At 43.9% G+C, this 17,687-nt stretch overlaps 1 protein-coding gene across 1 annotated transcript in view; it reads left to right on the top strand.

Annotated features, from left to right (window-relative positions):
* LOC123026293 (cytosolic phospholipase A2 beta-like) overlaps positions 1–17,687 on the top strand; it is a 37,460-nt gene that overhangs the window by 7,245 nt on the left and 12,528 nt on the right. Inside the window, exons 6-13 of the mRNA XM_044435730.1 lie at positions 1,593–1,671; positions 3,678–3,750; positions 4,468–4,604; positions 6,553–6,684; positions 10,201–10,241; positions 12,640–12,682; positions 13,807–13,870; positions 17,175–17,323. Coding sequence (XP_044291665.1) covers positions 1,593–1,671; positions 3,678–3,750; positions 4,468–4,604; positions 6,553–6,684; positions 10,201–10,241; positions 12,640–12,682; positions 13,807–13,870; positions 17,175–17,323 — 718 coding nt within the window. The remainder of the gene's footprint in view (positions 1–1,592; positions 1,672–3,677; positions 3,751–4,467; positions 4,605–6,552; positions 6,685–10,200; positions 10,242–12,639; positions 12,683–13,806; positions 13,871–17,174; positions 17,324–17,687) is intronic.

Genomic DNA, 17,687 nt, shown 5'->3' with positions numbered 1-17,687 from the left:
ACTTCACTATAGATGTGCCTGAAAACTCTGTGTGAATGTATTGTTCACATCTGCATCTTTTTTGGGAGGTAATTTAATTCACCAGATCACATGCTATTGTTGGCTGATAATGCAAAGGTTCAAAGTATCTTGTGGACCAAATTGCCTGTTTCGAATATATGACTGTATGACACCAGTGCAACACCAGTGTGATGGCAATGTGATTGGTGAAAGGTGACACCTAACACACACTCAGCGGGTGTGTGCCGGCTCCATCAGGCCGCTTCATTTCCTTTTGCCTCAGCATCAAGTGAGTTGGTCTGTGTAATGAGACTGATTCCCAGTAAAGTCAGAGCAAATGACTCCCAATGTGCCAGGTCCAGTCAATTGTACGTACAGTTGACTGTGGCTTGTTTCTTGGCAAGAATTTTGGGAAGACCTGTTAAATGTATACGAGTGTGGTGTTCCTAGAACTGTGTTTATGACAGTTAGGACACAATCCTATCCCAGCCGTCTTCAATGCATGGAAGGCTTTGACTTCTGTGCCTTCTATGCCTTAAATGGGGTGCAGCAGGGGTAACCCACAATGTGCAGTGCGCTCTGTGCCCTGATTTTTGTCTGGGTGGCTGATTCTGCCCTTCCACCCTTAACCAAATCATTCTGCCCAAAGTTTGAAGTGATCACCAGGCTGGTCCCTCGAGGGAGCACTGATGTTATTCTGCGCATATGGCCTTTAGCACAATTAGTTCAATAGGCTTTGTCAGGATCTGAACAGAGAGTATCAGAATAGCTCTGGCTGGGAAATGCAGAGGCTGCAAAACATAATGTAAGGAAAAGGGCCACATGGTGGAGTACATGCAAGCGTCTATTTTCCTCTGATTCTGGTGGTAAGAATTATAATTCATTCCAGTAGAACATTCTCTTGATAAATTTAAGAGCCAGCATGTGGTCTCTTGGCAGTTTCCCTTTAAATTCAATTATCTCCCCTTTACCCTCCCTGCCTTTGCCAATAGGCAGGGACGGAGACACTTGTGACGTTACTGGATGTTATATATGCTAATGCTTCCTCCTGTCCATCTGCTACGTTAAAATGAAGGTGTGCTCTATACAAGCACAGTGGTAATGAATTGTTAATATTCTGGACCACTTCAGCTCTCTAATCACAGAACACTTTTTTTCTAGCATTCTCCTATGTAAAAAAGAAACAGAAACAAAACTTCTGTATAAAATAGGAAAGTGTAAGAGGGCAGGTGCTATGTTGCTTGTTTTACTGGCAAGGGCTTCCATGGGAAAGGATTCCCGAATATGGCATACTCCTGCAAATGGTACAGGCCGATTGGCTAGTTCCAGATCCGGCCATCACCTTCTGCTGCACATGTAGACCAGTCTTACCTTGCATGTGTTCTTGGGTGCACCTAAGGGAAATTACTACCTATTAATGGACAGAAGATGTGAGGCAAATAATGACACGTTTTTACTCCAAAGAGTCACAAAGAAGGTGGAGCTCAGAAAGTTTATATATCTCCCAAGCTGTTTGGCACCAATCATCAAAAAAGGAAAGAAAAAAAATCCAAGAAACAAGTTAAGAGCATACCTAGAAATTGACAGACCAGAACACTTCTTTTTGATAAGCTGGAATTGTGTTCATCTTTAGTGCCTGTCCTTCATGCAATGGAAGCTCCAATGCCTGAGGTAAGAAAAAGGCACTGTTTTCCAGTGCTAGACATGAGATAATTGCTCCAAGAAATGTGCCTATTATTGCTAAGCTTTCATAAGGAAGAAATCAAATTGGATTCCCTCAACTAATAGGTGGCCTTGGTAAGAAATTAGGAGTAACAGACACAACTAGGTTATGGGTTATTTTGCCTGTGTGTCCCAGATGGCTGTTCAAAGTCTGGTTGTTTATGGGAGATCTTGGCATTACTAGATGGTCATTCAGAGTTTGGGAACACGTTGGCATCCATATGCTGATGGTATGCTATTTTTCCTTTTCATTACGCCTGGTGAGGCTGTGGATGTGCTAAACTGGTGTCTGGCAGCGACAACCCACTGGATGAGGGCGAACAAACAGAAATTCACTCCAGACAGAACTCCAGACAGGAGATGCTGTGGTGGGTGGTTCCTCTGGCTGGTTAGAGGGTGTTCAACCTGTTCTAGATGGGGTTACACTTCCCCTGAAGGAGCACGTTCATAGCGTGGGGGTTTTTCCTTCATTCAACTTTGCCACTCAAGGTTCATGTGGCCTCTGTGGCTCTATATGCCTCCTACCAACTTTGGCTGGTGGCCCAGCTACACCCTTATTTGGATATTAGAATGGTTTCAGTAACCTGTGCTCTGGTAATCTCTAAATTAGAATACTTCCGTGTACTCTACATAGGGCTGTCCATGAAGACTGCTCAGAAGCTGCAGTTTGTGCAGAATGTGGCAGCCAGATTAATAACCAGGATCTCTGGGTCCAAACACTGGACTGGTTCTGGATCACATTCATTAGCTGCTCATATGCTTCCAGGCCCGATTCATGGTTCTGGCTTTTACCTATAAAGACTTACATGGCTTGGGAACAATATCCTGGAGAAGAGCCTCTCCTGACCACTGGGGCCTTCCTCTGAGTAACAGTTCCAAGAGAGGCACAGAGGGTGGCAACAAGGGGGAGGGCTTCCTCTGTGGTGGCCCCACATCTATGGGACATCCCCCACACTGCAGCCCACCTGACACCACCCTTGTCATTTTTTTGGCACCAGGTTAAGGTAGCCCTTTATGCCAAAGCTTTACAAGATTTATGTGGCTACTCAGGGTCTTGAGGACATTATTTATCCCCTGTGTTGTTGTTGTTTTACAGGGTTATTCTTTACTGTGTGCTTTAGCTGTTTTAATTCTTTTTCTAACTTTATGGTATTTTAGTGTATTTGTCTTGTTGTTCTGGATTATTGTGAACAGCCCAGAGAGCTTTGATTATGGGGCAGTATAGAAATGAAATACATAGCAGAAGTGGGCTGGAGATAAATCCATTCACCCCCCCTCCCCTTGCAGCAGGGCAATGCTCTAGCACTGTCTTTAAGGAAAGAAAATTACATGGAGAGATGCAACCACACTTCTTCTGGATAAAGCCTACTTTGGCTGTTGTGCTACATATTTACAAGCCGATTTCTATGACTATAATGGTTAGAAATGTGGGTTTCTTTTAAAAATGGAAGCATGAATTCTCTGGATGCTAGGTCCTATATTCTGTGTGGAACAGAAAGCAGCATACAAAAAACAGATACGGGTTACAGGTCTGCCTGGGATGCCAGAGTAATGATAGTTGCGGAGAATGTTGGGTCATAAAATTACAAGCTGAACAAGAGATGACATCGACCTGAGGGGACATGTTTGTTGAGCATGTTCAGTCTTCAATGAAATCTAAGTAGCTTAAATAAATAATAGAAAATACATGGTATCAAGACCAGTCTCTAAATATTTTTAAAATATTTTTAAAACATTAATATTTCATGGCTGGTATAAAGGAATTATGATTCTATAGCTTTGCTTCACAAAGGGAATGAAGATCAAATCAGTAACAAGCAGTAAGAAGTCAAGTTCTTTTTTTAACATTCTTTCCCTCTAATGAAATCTACAGTGTTTTGTTTTTGATGTTTCATATTCAATATTCAGTACTCCGGGTTAGAAACATTGTTCACACATGGTTCTTTTCTGTCCAGGCTAAAACCTTCCCATATTACCTGCTCTCTGTGAAGGTCATCCAGGCTTGGCACATACCCTCAAAAGACTTAAGTGAGTTGTCACATTTCTTCTCTTACATCTTCCATGAAAATTGTTCAAAATAACCCCACCATAAAGGCAACCCCCACCATGCAGTGGTGGCTTAACAACAAACTCTTCTGTGACCCAAACAACATGTTACAACAATGCTAGAGCTGAGGGTTAGCTCTTTCTTTGCTCTAGATTACACGCAGGCTATTCAGTCTTGGGCACTGGGAAGTTTAATCTTCTCCCCATGCAAGGCAGTCCCAATCTGAACTGGGAGCAATACATACTGATCCGACAGTGAAGAAAAAGCTAGCCCTCGACTATACACTACACAATTAGCGTAACTTCCTAAGTATCGTCAATAAGGAAATCTAAGTAACACACATGCCCCCATAGGACACAATGAGTGCTGAGCTGGCATATTTCATGTGCCATTTATAAAAAAAAAAGAGCAAACTGGCTATTAGAAAAGGAATCACAGTGCAAGCAAACCCTATCCAAATAATCCATCCCCTCCAAGAACAGAATGAGGTGCACATAAGCAAGCCAAACAGGCTGTCCTCCTACTGACATTCTACTGGGAGTTGGGGAAGAGAAAAAGCAAACATTTGTCTTTCTTCCCTATGCAGAATCTTAACCTTACCTAAAATAGTAAAACACAATGATCCCTCAGGTGATAAAAAGTCAATGATCTTTCAAAATTCCACATGCATATTAATACAACTTTTTGTTTTGTTCTAGTTACTCTTTCTGATTGTTATGTGAGCCTTTGGCTACCATCAGCTTCCAAACAGCAGGCTGTGACTAAAACCATTTCCAATACTAGTAATCCTGTTTGGAATGAACACTTCCATTTCTTTATCCAACCTGAGGTCAAGGTAGGTACTTTTTAAGTTTAAAAATTAAAACCTTTTCACCAACCTCGAAAAGAAAAGATCCATCATTTCTATGCAGAAGAACTATATAAATCTTTCCTAATATTCTTGGTTTCTGGGAAGAGCAAGCAGAATTTAGTTGGATTTGGGACAAGAAAGGAAGCAGAATTCAGTGCTGAGGACTCATATTAAGGTTGCAAGAGCAGAATATATTCACGGGAGGCATTCTGCAGATGTACTTCCAAAAGCAAGACGCATCCGTTAGGTTATATGGGAATGACACATTGTGGAATAAAACCCCATTGATTAAAACAGGGGTACAGAATGTAGGAGTGGGTGGACTTGGTGAAATGCATCCAATCTGTGTTTGTGGCTCTTTTTCTCCATCATCTGCTCATTGACAAAATCAGCTTTTGTACAACTTCATTTGCATGCATTTGCAGTTCCCCCAAAACATGTGCATCTCTCTGCATCCACACTTTCATGCTTTAGTCCATAAATGCACACTTTTTGGTTGCTGTTTTTTCCCCCCCTAGAACAGAATCTATGTAAAATTATGTTAAGTTAAAGAAACAAACAGGTTGACAAGTCCACAGAATCTGCGTGGCTTGGAAAGTCAGTCTGCTGTGAAATCCAGGAGTCATAGAAATTTGAACTCGATTGCCTCAGTTATACCCCCGTGAAGTCGCGGTTCAGCGTTCGAGACTTCAGTCTCTCGCGGGATTTTTCTCCGAGTGAGTCCAAGCCGATCTCCTTGCGAGTAAGCCAGCTCCTCGCCTTGTGGCAGCTTACTTGCAAGGAGATCGTTTCCTCCGAGTTTGGACTCGCTTGGAGAAAACGATCTCTGTGTGCGCCCGCCCCAGCCCGGCCCACACCGTCTTGGTGGCCGGCACCCATCGCTGGCACTAGATGCGCGGTTTTTCACAATTCGCGGGTGCTTTAGGAACGTAACCCCCGCGAATTTCGGGGGAACTACTGTACACATCCCTCCAACACCCTAGCAGAAACTGTGGCCAGGGGAACAAACCTAGCTTTTTGATGTTCCCCAGATGGCCATGCCCTGGGCCCATGCTTTTTCTCTGAGTGCTGACTGTTTGATGGTTTCCTGGATTTTATGCAGTTTTCCCCCCTTCTTGCATCTTCTAAGTTCCTTGCAATAAGAACATTATCCTAATTTATACTGATATTTTGGGCTTACCACTTTTACTTTTGGACCTGCCCACCTCCAGAGCTTCTCTTACAAGGCATTTGGCCCTTGGGCTGGAAGATTTTCCTCACCCTTTAAAGGGTGGAAACATTTCATGGTGTGTGGAATGAAGTGTCCCCCGCAGGGCGCAGTGCTGCAGGGACTTCACGACCCTTGGCTGTGGCTGCAGGAGCTGCAGGAGGCGGGATGTGGCTATAGCACTGGGAAGCAGCGATCAGCTCCATTGCCAGTCTGCTCTTGGTACACCACTTACTCCCGTTGCTGCTGAATGTGCTGCCATGGCAGAAAATGACCCAGTCATTCTGCTGTAAAACAAAACACTGGGAGTGCAGGCCTTGTTTTAAAGCAAAATAGGGGAAAGGGGGTGCGGCAGTGACCCACCCTGGCCTATATCATACTTAGCATTTGTATAGCACATTGGAGGTGCTCAGAATACTTCTGGGACATTGTCTCTTTTATAACAAGGGGTTGTAAGGAGGGGTTGAAGCTGTTAGAGGCTGCCTAAGGCCACCCAGTGAGGTGATCTCCAGATTCCTTCACTGCACTACACCACTTCCCATATTGCCTTGTTGATCAGGGGTGCCTCTGCATCATGCGCTGTTTGTCCAACACATGCTAGGCATCCAATGGGCATCTGCAGGGGAATTTGGTGTGGCTTGAAGCTGTTGCTAGGTCTTCCAAAGAACAGTTCTGTGTATGAATGAGATAGACACACAAACACACACCTTTCTTCTTTGCACTCAGAATGTGCTGGAGCTGAAGCTCTATGATCATGACGTAGTCACCAAAGATGATCTCCTCTTCACGGTTGTCTATGATATCGCTAAAGTGAGGCCTGGGGAAACGCTTCATGAAAATTTCATTTTGAACTCTGAGGTAAAAATTGACACGACAAGTGCCACTTTATCATTTATCAGTTTTCCCTTTTGTAATTTATCAGCTGAATTGCTTGGGTTGGTTTGCCAGGAGGCAAAGAGATGAACTTTGAAGTTCCTCAGATATTTATTCCCACATCTATGTATTATTATTTCTTTTGTATTCTAAAGCAAATGCAATGTTGTTATATAAATATTAGTTCCTTAAGTTTTTGTATCACATTTTTACAAATAAATAATCCACAGTAGGTTGCCCGTGCACTGAACAACCTGCAATGTTCCCAACAGACAACTGGGTTCACTGCAGGTAGCCCCCCTTCCTCCCCTACCAGTCCTCCAGCCAATATCCCATGAGACTTGGTAGCTAAAATCACCTTGCCTCTTCTCTCTGCCCATGTCATGGATGCAAGAAAGTGGTGAGTGAGCTGCTTTTTCACTCACCATGGTGAACTTTTTCACTCCTATTTTTCCTGAGATTGTTTTGCAAGGTCTCCACATTGACATCCAGACACAGTTCCTCCAAAATGCCTGAGTGGTACATTGGAAGGCTATTATTCATTTTCTACCCATTAAAAATAGTTTTTATGCTCAAGAAACCTGCACAAGCTTTTTCATATGGAGGTCAGACTGGTGCAAATGGCAAGTCAACACAAAGCATTGGGAAGTGCGTCAAGTTTAATGTGAAGCAGACACCAAACCCCCAAAATTTATTTATTTATTCACAAATTTATATGCCTCCTATAACTGCCAGAACAGCCTCCCTATGTGGCTCACACAATAAAACAGCATAAAATAGTTGAAAGAATAAAATTGTAGGACATAAACATAGGACAATATAATAAAACCAATAAAGGTAGAATGGCCCTAAAACAAGCCATGAGCATTCATGAGCCCACAGACAAGCCACCCTACAGGAAACAGTCCGAGTTTGCATGACACGGCAACCCACTGTAGCTTGTCATTCACAATAGGGTGTTGTGCTGTGTTGTGTCAACCCAGTTAGTGCCTGGACCAGCATCATCCAGGTTGTTTCCTCACTAAATGGGGACTTTGCTCAGTTCCACACACCAGGCACAATTGTTCATCTGTTACAAAATGCTACTTTCAGGTCCACAGCAGAGCAGCTTTTACTTTAAACTCATCAGTTTCCAAGGAATGTTGATCAAAGGGGCAGCTCTGAAGGCCATTTTCTTTAGCATAAAGTCTACTAGTTAATTGCTTCAGTGAGCCCTTTAAAACTTTTAAAAGAGTTAATGTAATGATTCACCAGCTGGATCATTTGCAGAAAAATCAGACATAGAGGCTCCTTCGTAAGCAATGTAGCCTTTGGAAAATAGCCTTTGAAAGCATGCTACCTGTCTAGTGTATTTTGATGGTCTGTTCCTAACGGTTAAATGTTTGTCATTTTCTGTGTTCACATCTGTTTTAGACTGTGTGCTTCCATATAATTTCTTTTCCAGCGTAGTTCATTCTTTCCCTTCTCTGGTTTGTTTTCTGGAACAAAATACTAACATAATTATATGCAAAACAAAAATGTCATGCAATGATTTATCCTTTTTCTAACCCTTTCAAGAAAGCAAAGCATACCCAGAGGAAGTTAGTCACCCTTTGGTTCCATTGAAATCAAGTAAGATTCAAAGGTGACTAACTTCCTCTTGTTCCATCTCAGAGAATGCGACTTGGTCATCTTTTCAAGTTGAAAAAAAATGTCATGGGGTTTAGTAGGTGCAAATGGTTATGGGTGCAAATGATTGTAATTTCCTCCCCCCTCAAAATTATGTGGCACATCCAAGTGGAAGGCACTACTAGAAACAGTGTAAGTGGCTGTACTGAACTGGTGCCTGGCCGAGGTAATGGGCTGGATGAGGGCCAATAAACTGAAGCTCAGTCCAGACAAGACGGAGGTCCTGTTGGTTGGTGGATCGGGCTTTGGGGAAGGGGACCTGAACCTAGTCCTGAATGGGGTTGTACTCCCTCTTAGGGACAAGGTCCACAGCTTGGGAGTGCTCCTCAACCCAGAGCTTTCACTGGAAGCTCAGGTGACAGCGGTGGCGAGGAGCGCTTTCTTTCAGCTTCGGCTGATCCATCAGCTGCGTCCCTACTTGGAGAACGACTGCCTGGCGACGGTGACACACGCGTTGGTGACTTCCCGTCTTGACTTCTGTAACGTGCTTTATGTGGGGCTGCCCTTGAAGACTGTCCGGATACTTCAATTGATTCAAAATAGAGCTGCCAGGCTGCTGACGGGGACTGGGCGTTATGTTCGCATGACACCAGGTCTCCTTCAGCTTCACTGGCTCCCCATTGAAGTCCAGGCCCAATTCGAGGTGTTGGTTATGACCTATAAAGCCCTTAATGGCTTGGGTCCTGGTTACCTGAAGGAGCGCTTACGTCCATATGGGCCCGCCCGCCCCTTGGGATCAGTGGGAGAGGCCCTTCTCCAGGAACCCTCCGTGAAGGATATTAGGAGGGTGAGTACCCGGAGGAGGGCTTTCTCTATGGTGGCGCCCAATCTATGGAATGCGCTCCCCAGAGAGGTCTGCCTGGCGCCGTTGTTATTTGTTTTTCGGCGCCAGGTGAAGACCTTTTTATTCAAATGTCATTTTAATTGTTAATACTATTTATTTATTTTATTCTTTGGTAAGGGCGACTTAAATTATACTGTTTTATATTGTGTTTATTTATTTATGATTGTGAGCTGCCCCAAGGCTTCGGCGAATGGGGCGGCATAGAAGTTCCCTAAATAAATAAATAAATAAAGTGCTTAGATCCTAATTCTATTTAGCCCAGTATTGGTGACACTGACTGGCAGCTGCTCTCCAAGGCTTCAGGCAGGATTGTTTCCTAGCCCACCTGGAAAGGTCTGAACTGAGAACCTTCTGTGTGCAAAGTGTATGTTCCACCAACTGAATCACACCCCTCCACTGTGGAAAGTTGGCTTAAAGTATCTGAAAACAGGATGGGAAATATGATTGAAGAGCATGTAACATGTGTTTTAAAGGCATACACCACATACCTGATCTGGGGAACAGGTTGGTTGGGAGTGATGGGAGTTGCAGTCCATGTAGCTGGAGGGCCCAGGTTGGGAATGGCTGGTTTGCGTGGCAGTGGCAGGAGCCTTTCCCATCCCCACCTGGAGATGCCAGGGTTGAAAACTGGGACCTTCCGCATGCCTGCATGGGCCCTGCCACTGAGCTACAGCCCATCCACACCCAATAAGGCGCACACTGCATCATTTTATGACTCAGTTGCTTGGAGCAACTTCATCAGGAGAATTTGCCCCTTTGGAAAAACAGCGCCCTGTTGAAGTGCACAGCATTGGCTGCTTTGCTCTGTTTCTAAAAAGTAAATTTTGGCCACTGTTTCACCTTAAACCTCTGCCCTGGAACATTTCCACTCATGCAACTATTAAAATGCCTCACATGGAATGTTGTCTGGAAGGCATATTATTATATTGGCTCAGGGCAGAGATTACAATTTAATTACCAAAATTTCTTTGTCTTTCTTCCTCCTGTAGGGACAAGAGCGTCTAGAAGTAGAATTCAAGATGGAGAGCGTGTGAGTAAATAGTTCTGATTATAAAATGAGAGGGCACATGATCTTATGATGAACTAATACATGAATGATAGGGTTTTTCCATACTTCTAAAATAAATTGAATTTGTTTATACTTCGACATTATGGGTTCTGCTTTCTGTAAACAGGCACCCCAATCCAGAGCTCCCATTGCTCCTTGAAGTACCTACAGAGTTCCTATAAAGGGGGGAGGAGAGCTAAGTGCTAATTCCTTTTGTGGGTGAGCATGAGGCTTCTATTGAAATGAAAAAGGAAGTTACTAAGACCAAGTCTTCAGGTCCCTGCAAAGACGCCTGAGCTAGGACTTTGCATTCCCACTGGCCTACCAGAGACACATGCAACTAGTGACACGCTGAGCCAATATATCTCATCTGCCAAGTATTGCCACATGCCTTAAGCCCACAGCCTTTCCCACTCCCATTTCTAGCCAAGCAATTAAGAGAAAGGCATGTATAAGATTCCTGTTCAATGCAATGGATGAGTTGTGTGCAGTTGGTAAGCCTCAAGTTGTGCAGGCATCGTCTACCATTATGTTGAATCATGAATTCCAGTTGCTCCCAAGAACTCACAAAAACAGTTGAGCACAGAAAGAATGTAGAGGATGGGAAGCTGATTCCAAATTAGGGTCCAATATGCAGTGCTGATTGCAGGTTTTCATACAGGTATGTGAGGGAGTGTCACACGGAGGTGGGTAGAGACCTGTTCTCCCCTGCAGAGGAAGGCAGGACGTGCTCCAATGGAGCAAAGCTCAGGGAACCAAGATTCAATTTGGATGCCAAGAAGTACTTCCTGACCATTAGTACCTCGAGTGTATGGAATGGGCTTCCACGGGAGGTGGTTGAAGCTCCATCAGTGAGGGGTTCAAAGATAGGCTAGACATGCACATCATGGGCATGTCAAGAGCGGAGCCGGCTGGAGCTGGGGTTCAGACTAGATGGCCCGAGAGACCCCTTCTGACTCGCTCTGTTTCTATGTTTCTATGTTTTTCACTGGGCTCCAGGGGAACCACTTCTATGTGGCTAAAAACAAGGACATAAGAAGGGTCATGCTGGATTGGACCAAGAGTCTATCTGGTTTGGCAGTTATCTGTGGTGTCTATGCATATGCAAAGTTATATATGCATGTGAATTTAGGAATCACAGCCATTATATACATAGGACCACATGATATCTTTGCAAAGTGGGGAAGGCTGTGTCTGCTAAGTCTTCTCTTCAATCTATTGCCCAGATGATAAGGTCTAAAGGGCAACTTTACTGCCTCTGCTCACCTTCCTGATGGCTCCTGATTGAGTGTCTTCTGTAGAGTAAGAACCTGGTCCACCAGCCCCTCACCTTCTATGACTTTATGTTTACACCACAGTTGTCAGTCACTTCTGGTACTCCTCATCTTTTTCCTCATCAATGCTACCACCTGCTTGCTTGGGAGGCAGCCAGCCATTGCGCAAGCAGGTCCTGGCTTGGCTTCTTCCTCTTTCTCTCTACCAGTGTGGTCTGGACCAGAGCAAGAGGCAGGTGAGCAAGCAGGTTACAATGGCAGAAAGGTGGAGCTTTCAGTGGACCTCAGCAGGAGCTTGACCCTACCTGCCTTTCATGTCAGCCCTGCCACTTTATTTATTAAAAATGTCACATGCAAAAAATATATAAAAACTGCAATGGGAAATGTTGGAAATGTAACAGGGTGGATGGGACTTTCTGCTATATGTGGTGATCTAGTGAAACAATTAAAAGGTTTTAGAAACTGATACATGCAGAAATACAAAAAGCCTTTAAAACTAAGTTTCTTATGACTCCTAAGAAAATGCTTTTGAAAATAATGCCAGAGACTTTTTCAAAGAATATGCCAGTCATTTAAATATATGACAACTGCAGCAAGAGAAATTGCTTCTAAATGGAAATCACCAGAGTCCCCAACAATTGAAGAATGGCAAAATAAGCTGGCAGAATATGCAGTGATGGCAAAATTAAGTAATTGTGTAACTAGAAGACTGGTTGAAGAATGAATGACAAATGAAAATTCTACCGTACCCAGTACAATTAATGGGATGTTAATGTAAAAGGGAGCTCCTTAAAAATAATTGAGGATTTATAATTGATTTAAAGTGATTGGAAAATTTGCTGGTCTACAGAATAATAATTCCCCTTTTTCTAAACTTCCATAGAGTGCTGAATGACAGAAAGATAGATATTTTCAGTCTCTCCGAAATTTGTGGCCTTGAATGTATTGGTTGTAGTTGTTCAAAATCCCTTGGCAACTTAATTCTATTTACTCTATTTTACTTTTATATACATATGCTTTTCTTCTTTCTGTATGTTGTTTATATTAAGAAAATAATTAAAAAGTAACATGCATTTTCCACTGGTTGGTTTTGCATTTCCCCCCAGATGTTCGGGTTTTGAGAATATTATTACTAATGGAATCCTAACGGTAAGACCCATTATTTGTTGCTTCCTTCAACATCTTTCCAATCTGAGCCGAAATAATTGCAAAGGAGGTAAAAGATGCCTAAAAGCTTTATTGTCTATCAAATGTCTGGAGCTGTCATTAAAGTTAAACAACCATATTCAAGATTGACCTGCATGTAGAATAAATGCAAAACTGCCCTCAGCATTTCAACAAATTCTCTGAGAAATGGTGCTTTTAAAACTTGAGAGAAACTAGGTTTGGCAAATCACAACCTTTTCAGGCTGTATTCTAGGTCCCTAAGCTGGAAATAGAGTACATCATGGGCTTTTTTCTAGGACTGGAAGGAATTTTGCCATAAAAATGCTATGTCTGTGTTTCTAGAAGGTCCTTTTAAATAAATGCACACATACAAATGCTCACATTCAAGGGACTCTGTCTGAGCATGTGGAGGCTAATTTCTGGCACAGGCTGTGGATATTTCTGATACTTCTGGGTAGGAGCAGGAGGACCCCACACCAGGATCCTTGCATTCTTCTTTGTCCTCCAACTCAGTAGGCCGGAAACAAACCCACTCCAAGGTACATAGGGAATTTCAGTGTTGATGGGCACTATTTCACATCTTAAGCCAACGTTCAGGTCAAAGACCTGTCTACTCCAGGGTCCTGCTTCCACAGTGGCCAAGCAGGTGCTTATATAAAACCCACAAGCAGGACACAAGGGGAATAGCACCCTTCTGCTCACGAAGCCTAGCCTCTGCATGTGGATGCATGACGTGTCCCGTACTGCCTGTGGCACATTTGCCATAACTGCTGCCTTGCACCCTTGCATTAGCCAAACATGAACTATACAAAGATCACTAATGGACAGGGCTGATAGTAATCAGTGGCAGGCTAGGTTCCACTTTACAGCATAGAGATCTTTGAAACAGAAGGTGTAATTGGGTCAATGGGGACAAGAGAAATGTTTTAGCCCAAAACTGGTTCATATAAAGCAGGAGAGGGAGAAATGCAGAAATTTAAATGTTGGAGTACCCCATTTCCCCTCAGCCCCAGTCAGCAAGGCCAGTGCTCAGCGTTTTGATGGTCACGCGTTCTATAAAGCAACTCTCTGTTTTAATGGTGTTGGTGGTTTTCTTTCCTTCTCAGACTCGTGAGATTTCCTGTTTGGAAATTCAGCTGGACAAACAGAAGAATGAAGAATGTTTGAAAAGTGAGTCTGAATCTTGATTTTTTAAAGTAGACGACCAAGTCTGCCCACTTCATAAGACTTTTTAAAAATCTAAATTAAAATCTCCTTGGGCTAAAGACATATTATATTACACAGTTACTTCCAGATTTCCATTGTGGTAAAAGTTTATGGCTCAATCACACAAAACCCTGGCCGCTGATTTTCTACATATACACAGACAAAACACTGTGGAAAAGAGCCTTCAGATAGTCTGAGTTTGAAATTGTTTTGGCATTACTATGATTTGTGCTAGTTAGATGAATAATTTATTCAAGGAGGTTACTGGCAGGAATATTTATAGAAAAATGAAACTGCTCAGACCATGGGACAAAGCTCATTGTAAAACGTACACACCCTGCTTATAGCAAAGTCTGATTTAATTTAGGTATGCACTGCTTGAAAATTACTTTACTTACACTGACACTTCATTACGAAATATTCACGATCCACATTTAAGAGCTTTGGGTATATGGGTGTATGTACCAAATATATCCTCAATCTCTTATTAAACAAATCATCTGTATCATCCATCGTATCACCCTCTGCCCCTCTCCACCAGTTTTTGGCTCAGTTGTGGAAATTTAGTAAAGATTTCCTCACTACTACCAGGGATCAAACAGCAAATTACTCCCCTCCCATCAATTGCACCCGAGGTCAGCAACTTGTTCTGACACTGAAACCCCTCTATCTATTCCTGGCAGGAGCCACGTAACAATCTGGTATACTTTCCTGCCACTAAAAAGCTGCCCAAGGTGTCTGCCCTCTACTGCCTAACGGTAGGGCTGTCCTTGCTCTCTTGCTCTACACAAGGTTTTGTGCTTGCGTCACCAACAGGGTGCTTGCTCCGAAAAGCCCATGTCTCCTGCTCTTCCTCCTGCCCTCTGCTCTCCTCCTGTCTCGACTTGTCCCTGATGCTCTTGACAACTCTCAGCAAGCCCTGCTGCCCTGCACCCACTGCCTCGCTGTAGGACCAACACATGCCCAACAGCCAGTTGAGAAGCTTTCCCAGGCAGATGCCCACACATCGTCCCTCAGGATAGCCTTCCCTGCTGGACATGCTGCCTCTGTCCCGGGCATAGGCGCCTGTGCTGCTGCCCTCTGTGTGTCTGGCTGCAGCAGGGAAGCAGCCCTTTCCAGTACGTGTGTTTCCTAGGCACAGAGGGGTGCAGACTCATGTGCAGCAAGGGAAAGATGGGCAGGATGTTGGGCTGGCATTCTCGCTTGTTAGCATGTAGCATGGCAGCACAAGGGGTGCTCCTCTTGTGCTAGTTGAGAGCAAAGCGCTACTCTAGTGGGCAAGCACTTGCAGCTTCTGAGCAGCAAAAAAGCAAAGCAAGCAGGGCAGGGCAGGGCAAAGCAAAGCAAAGCAAAGCAAAAAGAAGAGCAGCTGCTGAAGCTAAGCCCAGGGAAGTGTGTGGGCCAGAGAGGGAGAGGCAGGTGACATGGGCCAGAGCAGTGTATGCTGGGATTGATTTTCACCTGTGGGGGCTAAAGGGATACCAGCTGTCATTAGGAGGAAAGATGGGGAAGCATCAAAACCACGCATGCATGGAAACATGCAGCCAATGAAATGCTCATGGAAGGCTTACATGAACAAATGCTTAATCTGTGGTCAGCATCAAATTTTGGCACAGCCAACTGACTTATCAGTTGGCGTCACAGGCAGCATAAGAGCTTTTAATATCTGAAACTGTAAGTCCAGATGATGCCCCCTCTGATATGAAGTAATGATGATGGAACTAAAATAATTAATAATTTAATAACTGGCATGTTTATTCTTCATAACAGTGCCCTTGTAAGTGGCACCTGAACCAAGCTGCTTCTTAGTGCATAACAAGACGGTGAGCCCTGCATGTTTACATACACATTAGCTTCTGTCACATTGTCTCACAAACATTTTATGCCAGAATCCATTGTTGGTCAATGGAGATTCTTTGCTGTTAAAATTCGCATGTGTGGATTTGCGGTAGTACAAATATAAAAGTGGCTTGCTTGGGATGTTTTTATTAGACCTCCTGTATCCAACAACTGGCCTTCCTAAGCTTTGCCCACTTTGTCATGTAAACCCTGCTCAGAGCTGGCTGAAGATTCTTTGCTGCCTAAGGCCAGCCCTAAGACAAGATGGTGTCTCACACCATGCCTTGTACAGAAGCTGACTAGAAGGGCAGTTGAATCTTGTTTCAGTGCCAATAGAGTAGCATCTTCCACCATGCCTGAGGACAGTGAGCCTGTTTAGGAGGTGGAGGACAAGTTCTGTGGCATTTATTTTTCTGCTTTTCAAGAGAGAGGCCTCAGGAAATGCCTGGAGGCCTTTTACCACTCCCCTTCAGCATCTGTGGCCTGAAGTGGTTTCTGTATTCTGATTTTTGGTTGGGCTGGCCCTGGCTCTCTCCCCTGTAAGGGCGGGATGGAAGTAGCAGTACCCACATTCAGACACGGCAGCTTATCTCGTGTTTCTACAGGCGGTCAGCACAGCCTGCCAATCTGCACACTGCATCAGCAAGAATACAGCTTGTCTTGTAAAGCAGTGGGGCAGAGCTGGTTCTTTCAATCCGAGGAGCTGTGGATTGGCAAGAGTTGCTAACTCTTTCCCTGCACACTGCTTTGCTCCTGTAACTGTGACTATTCAAGGTGCTTTTCCCCTGGTGGTCTATGAACCTGCTGATGGATTGGGAAGACAGCTGCGGAAAGCATGGTGAGGGAGACATGGCTCCATGACTCAACCCAACCTGCCACTTCTCTGCCTGAGACTGGTTCCCCAGCCTCCGCTTGATGAGATTCTGGAATGCTTCACAGTCTAAGGCCCACACTATACTTTCTGCTGCTCATGAATACTGTAGTCATGAGTGATAGTTCCCCAAATCTTGTATAAGCATGTGTGACCCAGATTTGGATCAGGACCACAGGGTTTGGGATGGGAGTTAACTTTTCCTCAAATTCTACCTCACCTGTACAAGATGGAGGTAAGGAAAAAAGTATTAGCTGGAGTCCAGACATCTTTCTTTTTTTTAACCCAACCAATGGGGGAAGTTGTGGAGTTTTGAGGAAAAGTGAGTGTGTCCATGTGCATGCGGGTGCACATGTGTGTGTGGGAGATATTTAACTCTCACCCACTGCTCATTTACATAACAGTGAGGGAATCTATCACATATAGCTGCACTATGTGATCAGCAGAACAGATGTTTTGGTGCTTAGTTTAGGCCTCTGTAATCTATGGTGGTTTCTAATGTGATCTATAAGGCCTTCTGTTGTGCATAAGATTCCATGAATCCCCTCATTTACATAGTTATTGAACACTTCCCCATAGAACATAAAAAAATTGAGCTGGTGGTGAAAGAATCACTTGAAGAAGCACAGAAGATCACCCAGGACTCAGACATCTTCCAGTTCCACTGTGTAAAGAACTGGGAGCCAGTGCTAAAAGCCAGCATGAAGGTAATCCCATGTTTACAAGTGACAGGATTTATCAGCCTACCAGTGGGGCCTGGATTAACTAGTGCACTGAGATCCTTACAGGGTAGGTCTGCAGATGCATGTGGGAATGACACAATGACAAGAATCTGCTTCTCCTGTTCTACCATGTCTCCAGGGCCAAGCTGCATAGGGTGGGCTAGTCACATGCATGTATGCGTCATTTTTGCATGCAAGGGGAGTTCACTTTACTATGAAAAGCACATACAGTAAAACCTTCGATTGCGAGCATAATTTGTTCCGGAAACGTGCTTCTAATCCAAAGCACTTGTATATCAAAGCAAATTTCCCCATAAGGTTCAATGTAAATAAGGTTAATCCGTTCTGT

This window comes from Varanus komodoensis, unplaced genomic scaffold (genome assembly GCF_004798865.1).
Source record: "Varanus komodoensis strain SLA01 unplaced genomic scaffold, ASM479886v1 scaffold3, whole genome shotgun sequence".
NCBI classification, from domain to species: Eukaryota; Metazoa; Chordata; class Lepidosauria; order Squamata; family Varanidae; genus Varanus; species Varanus komodoensis.
The sequence above is the reverse complement of the archived record's forward strand: the minus strand, read 5'-3'. Positions and strand labels throughout refer to the sequence as shown.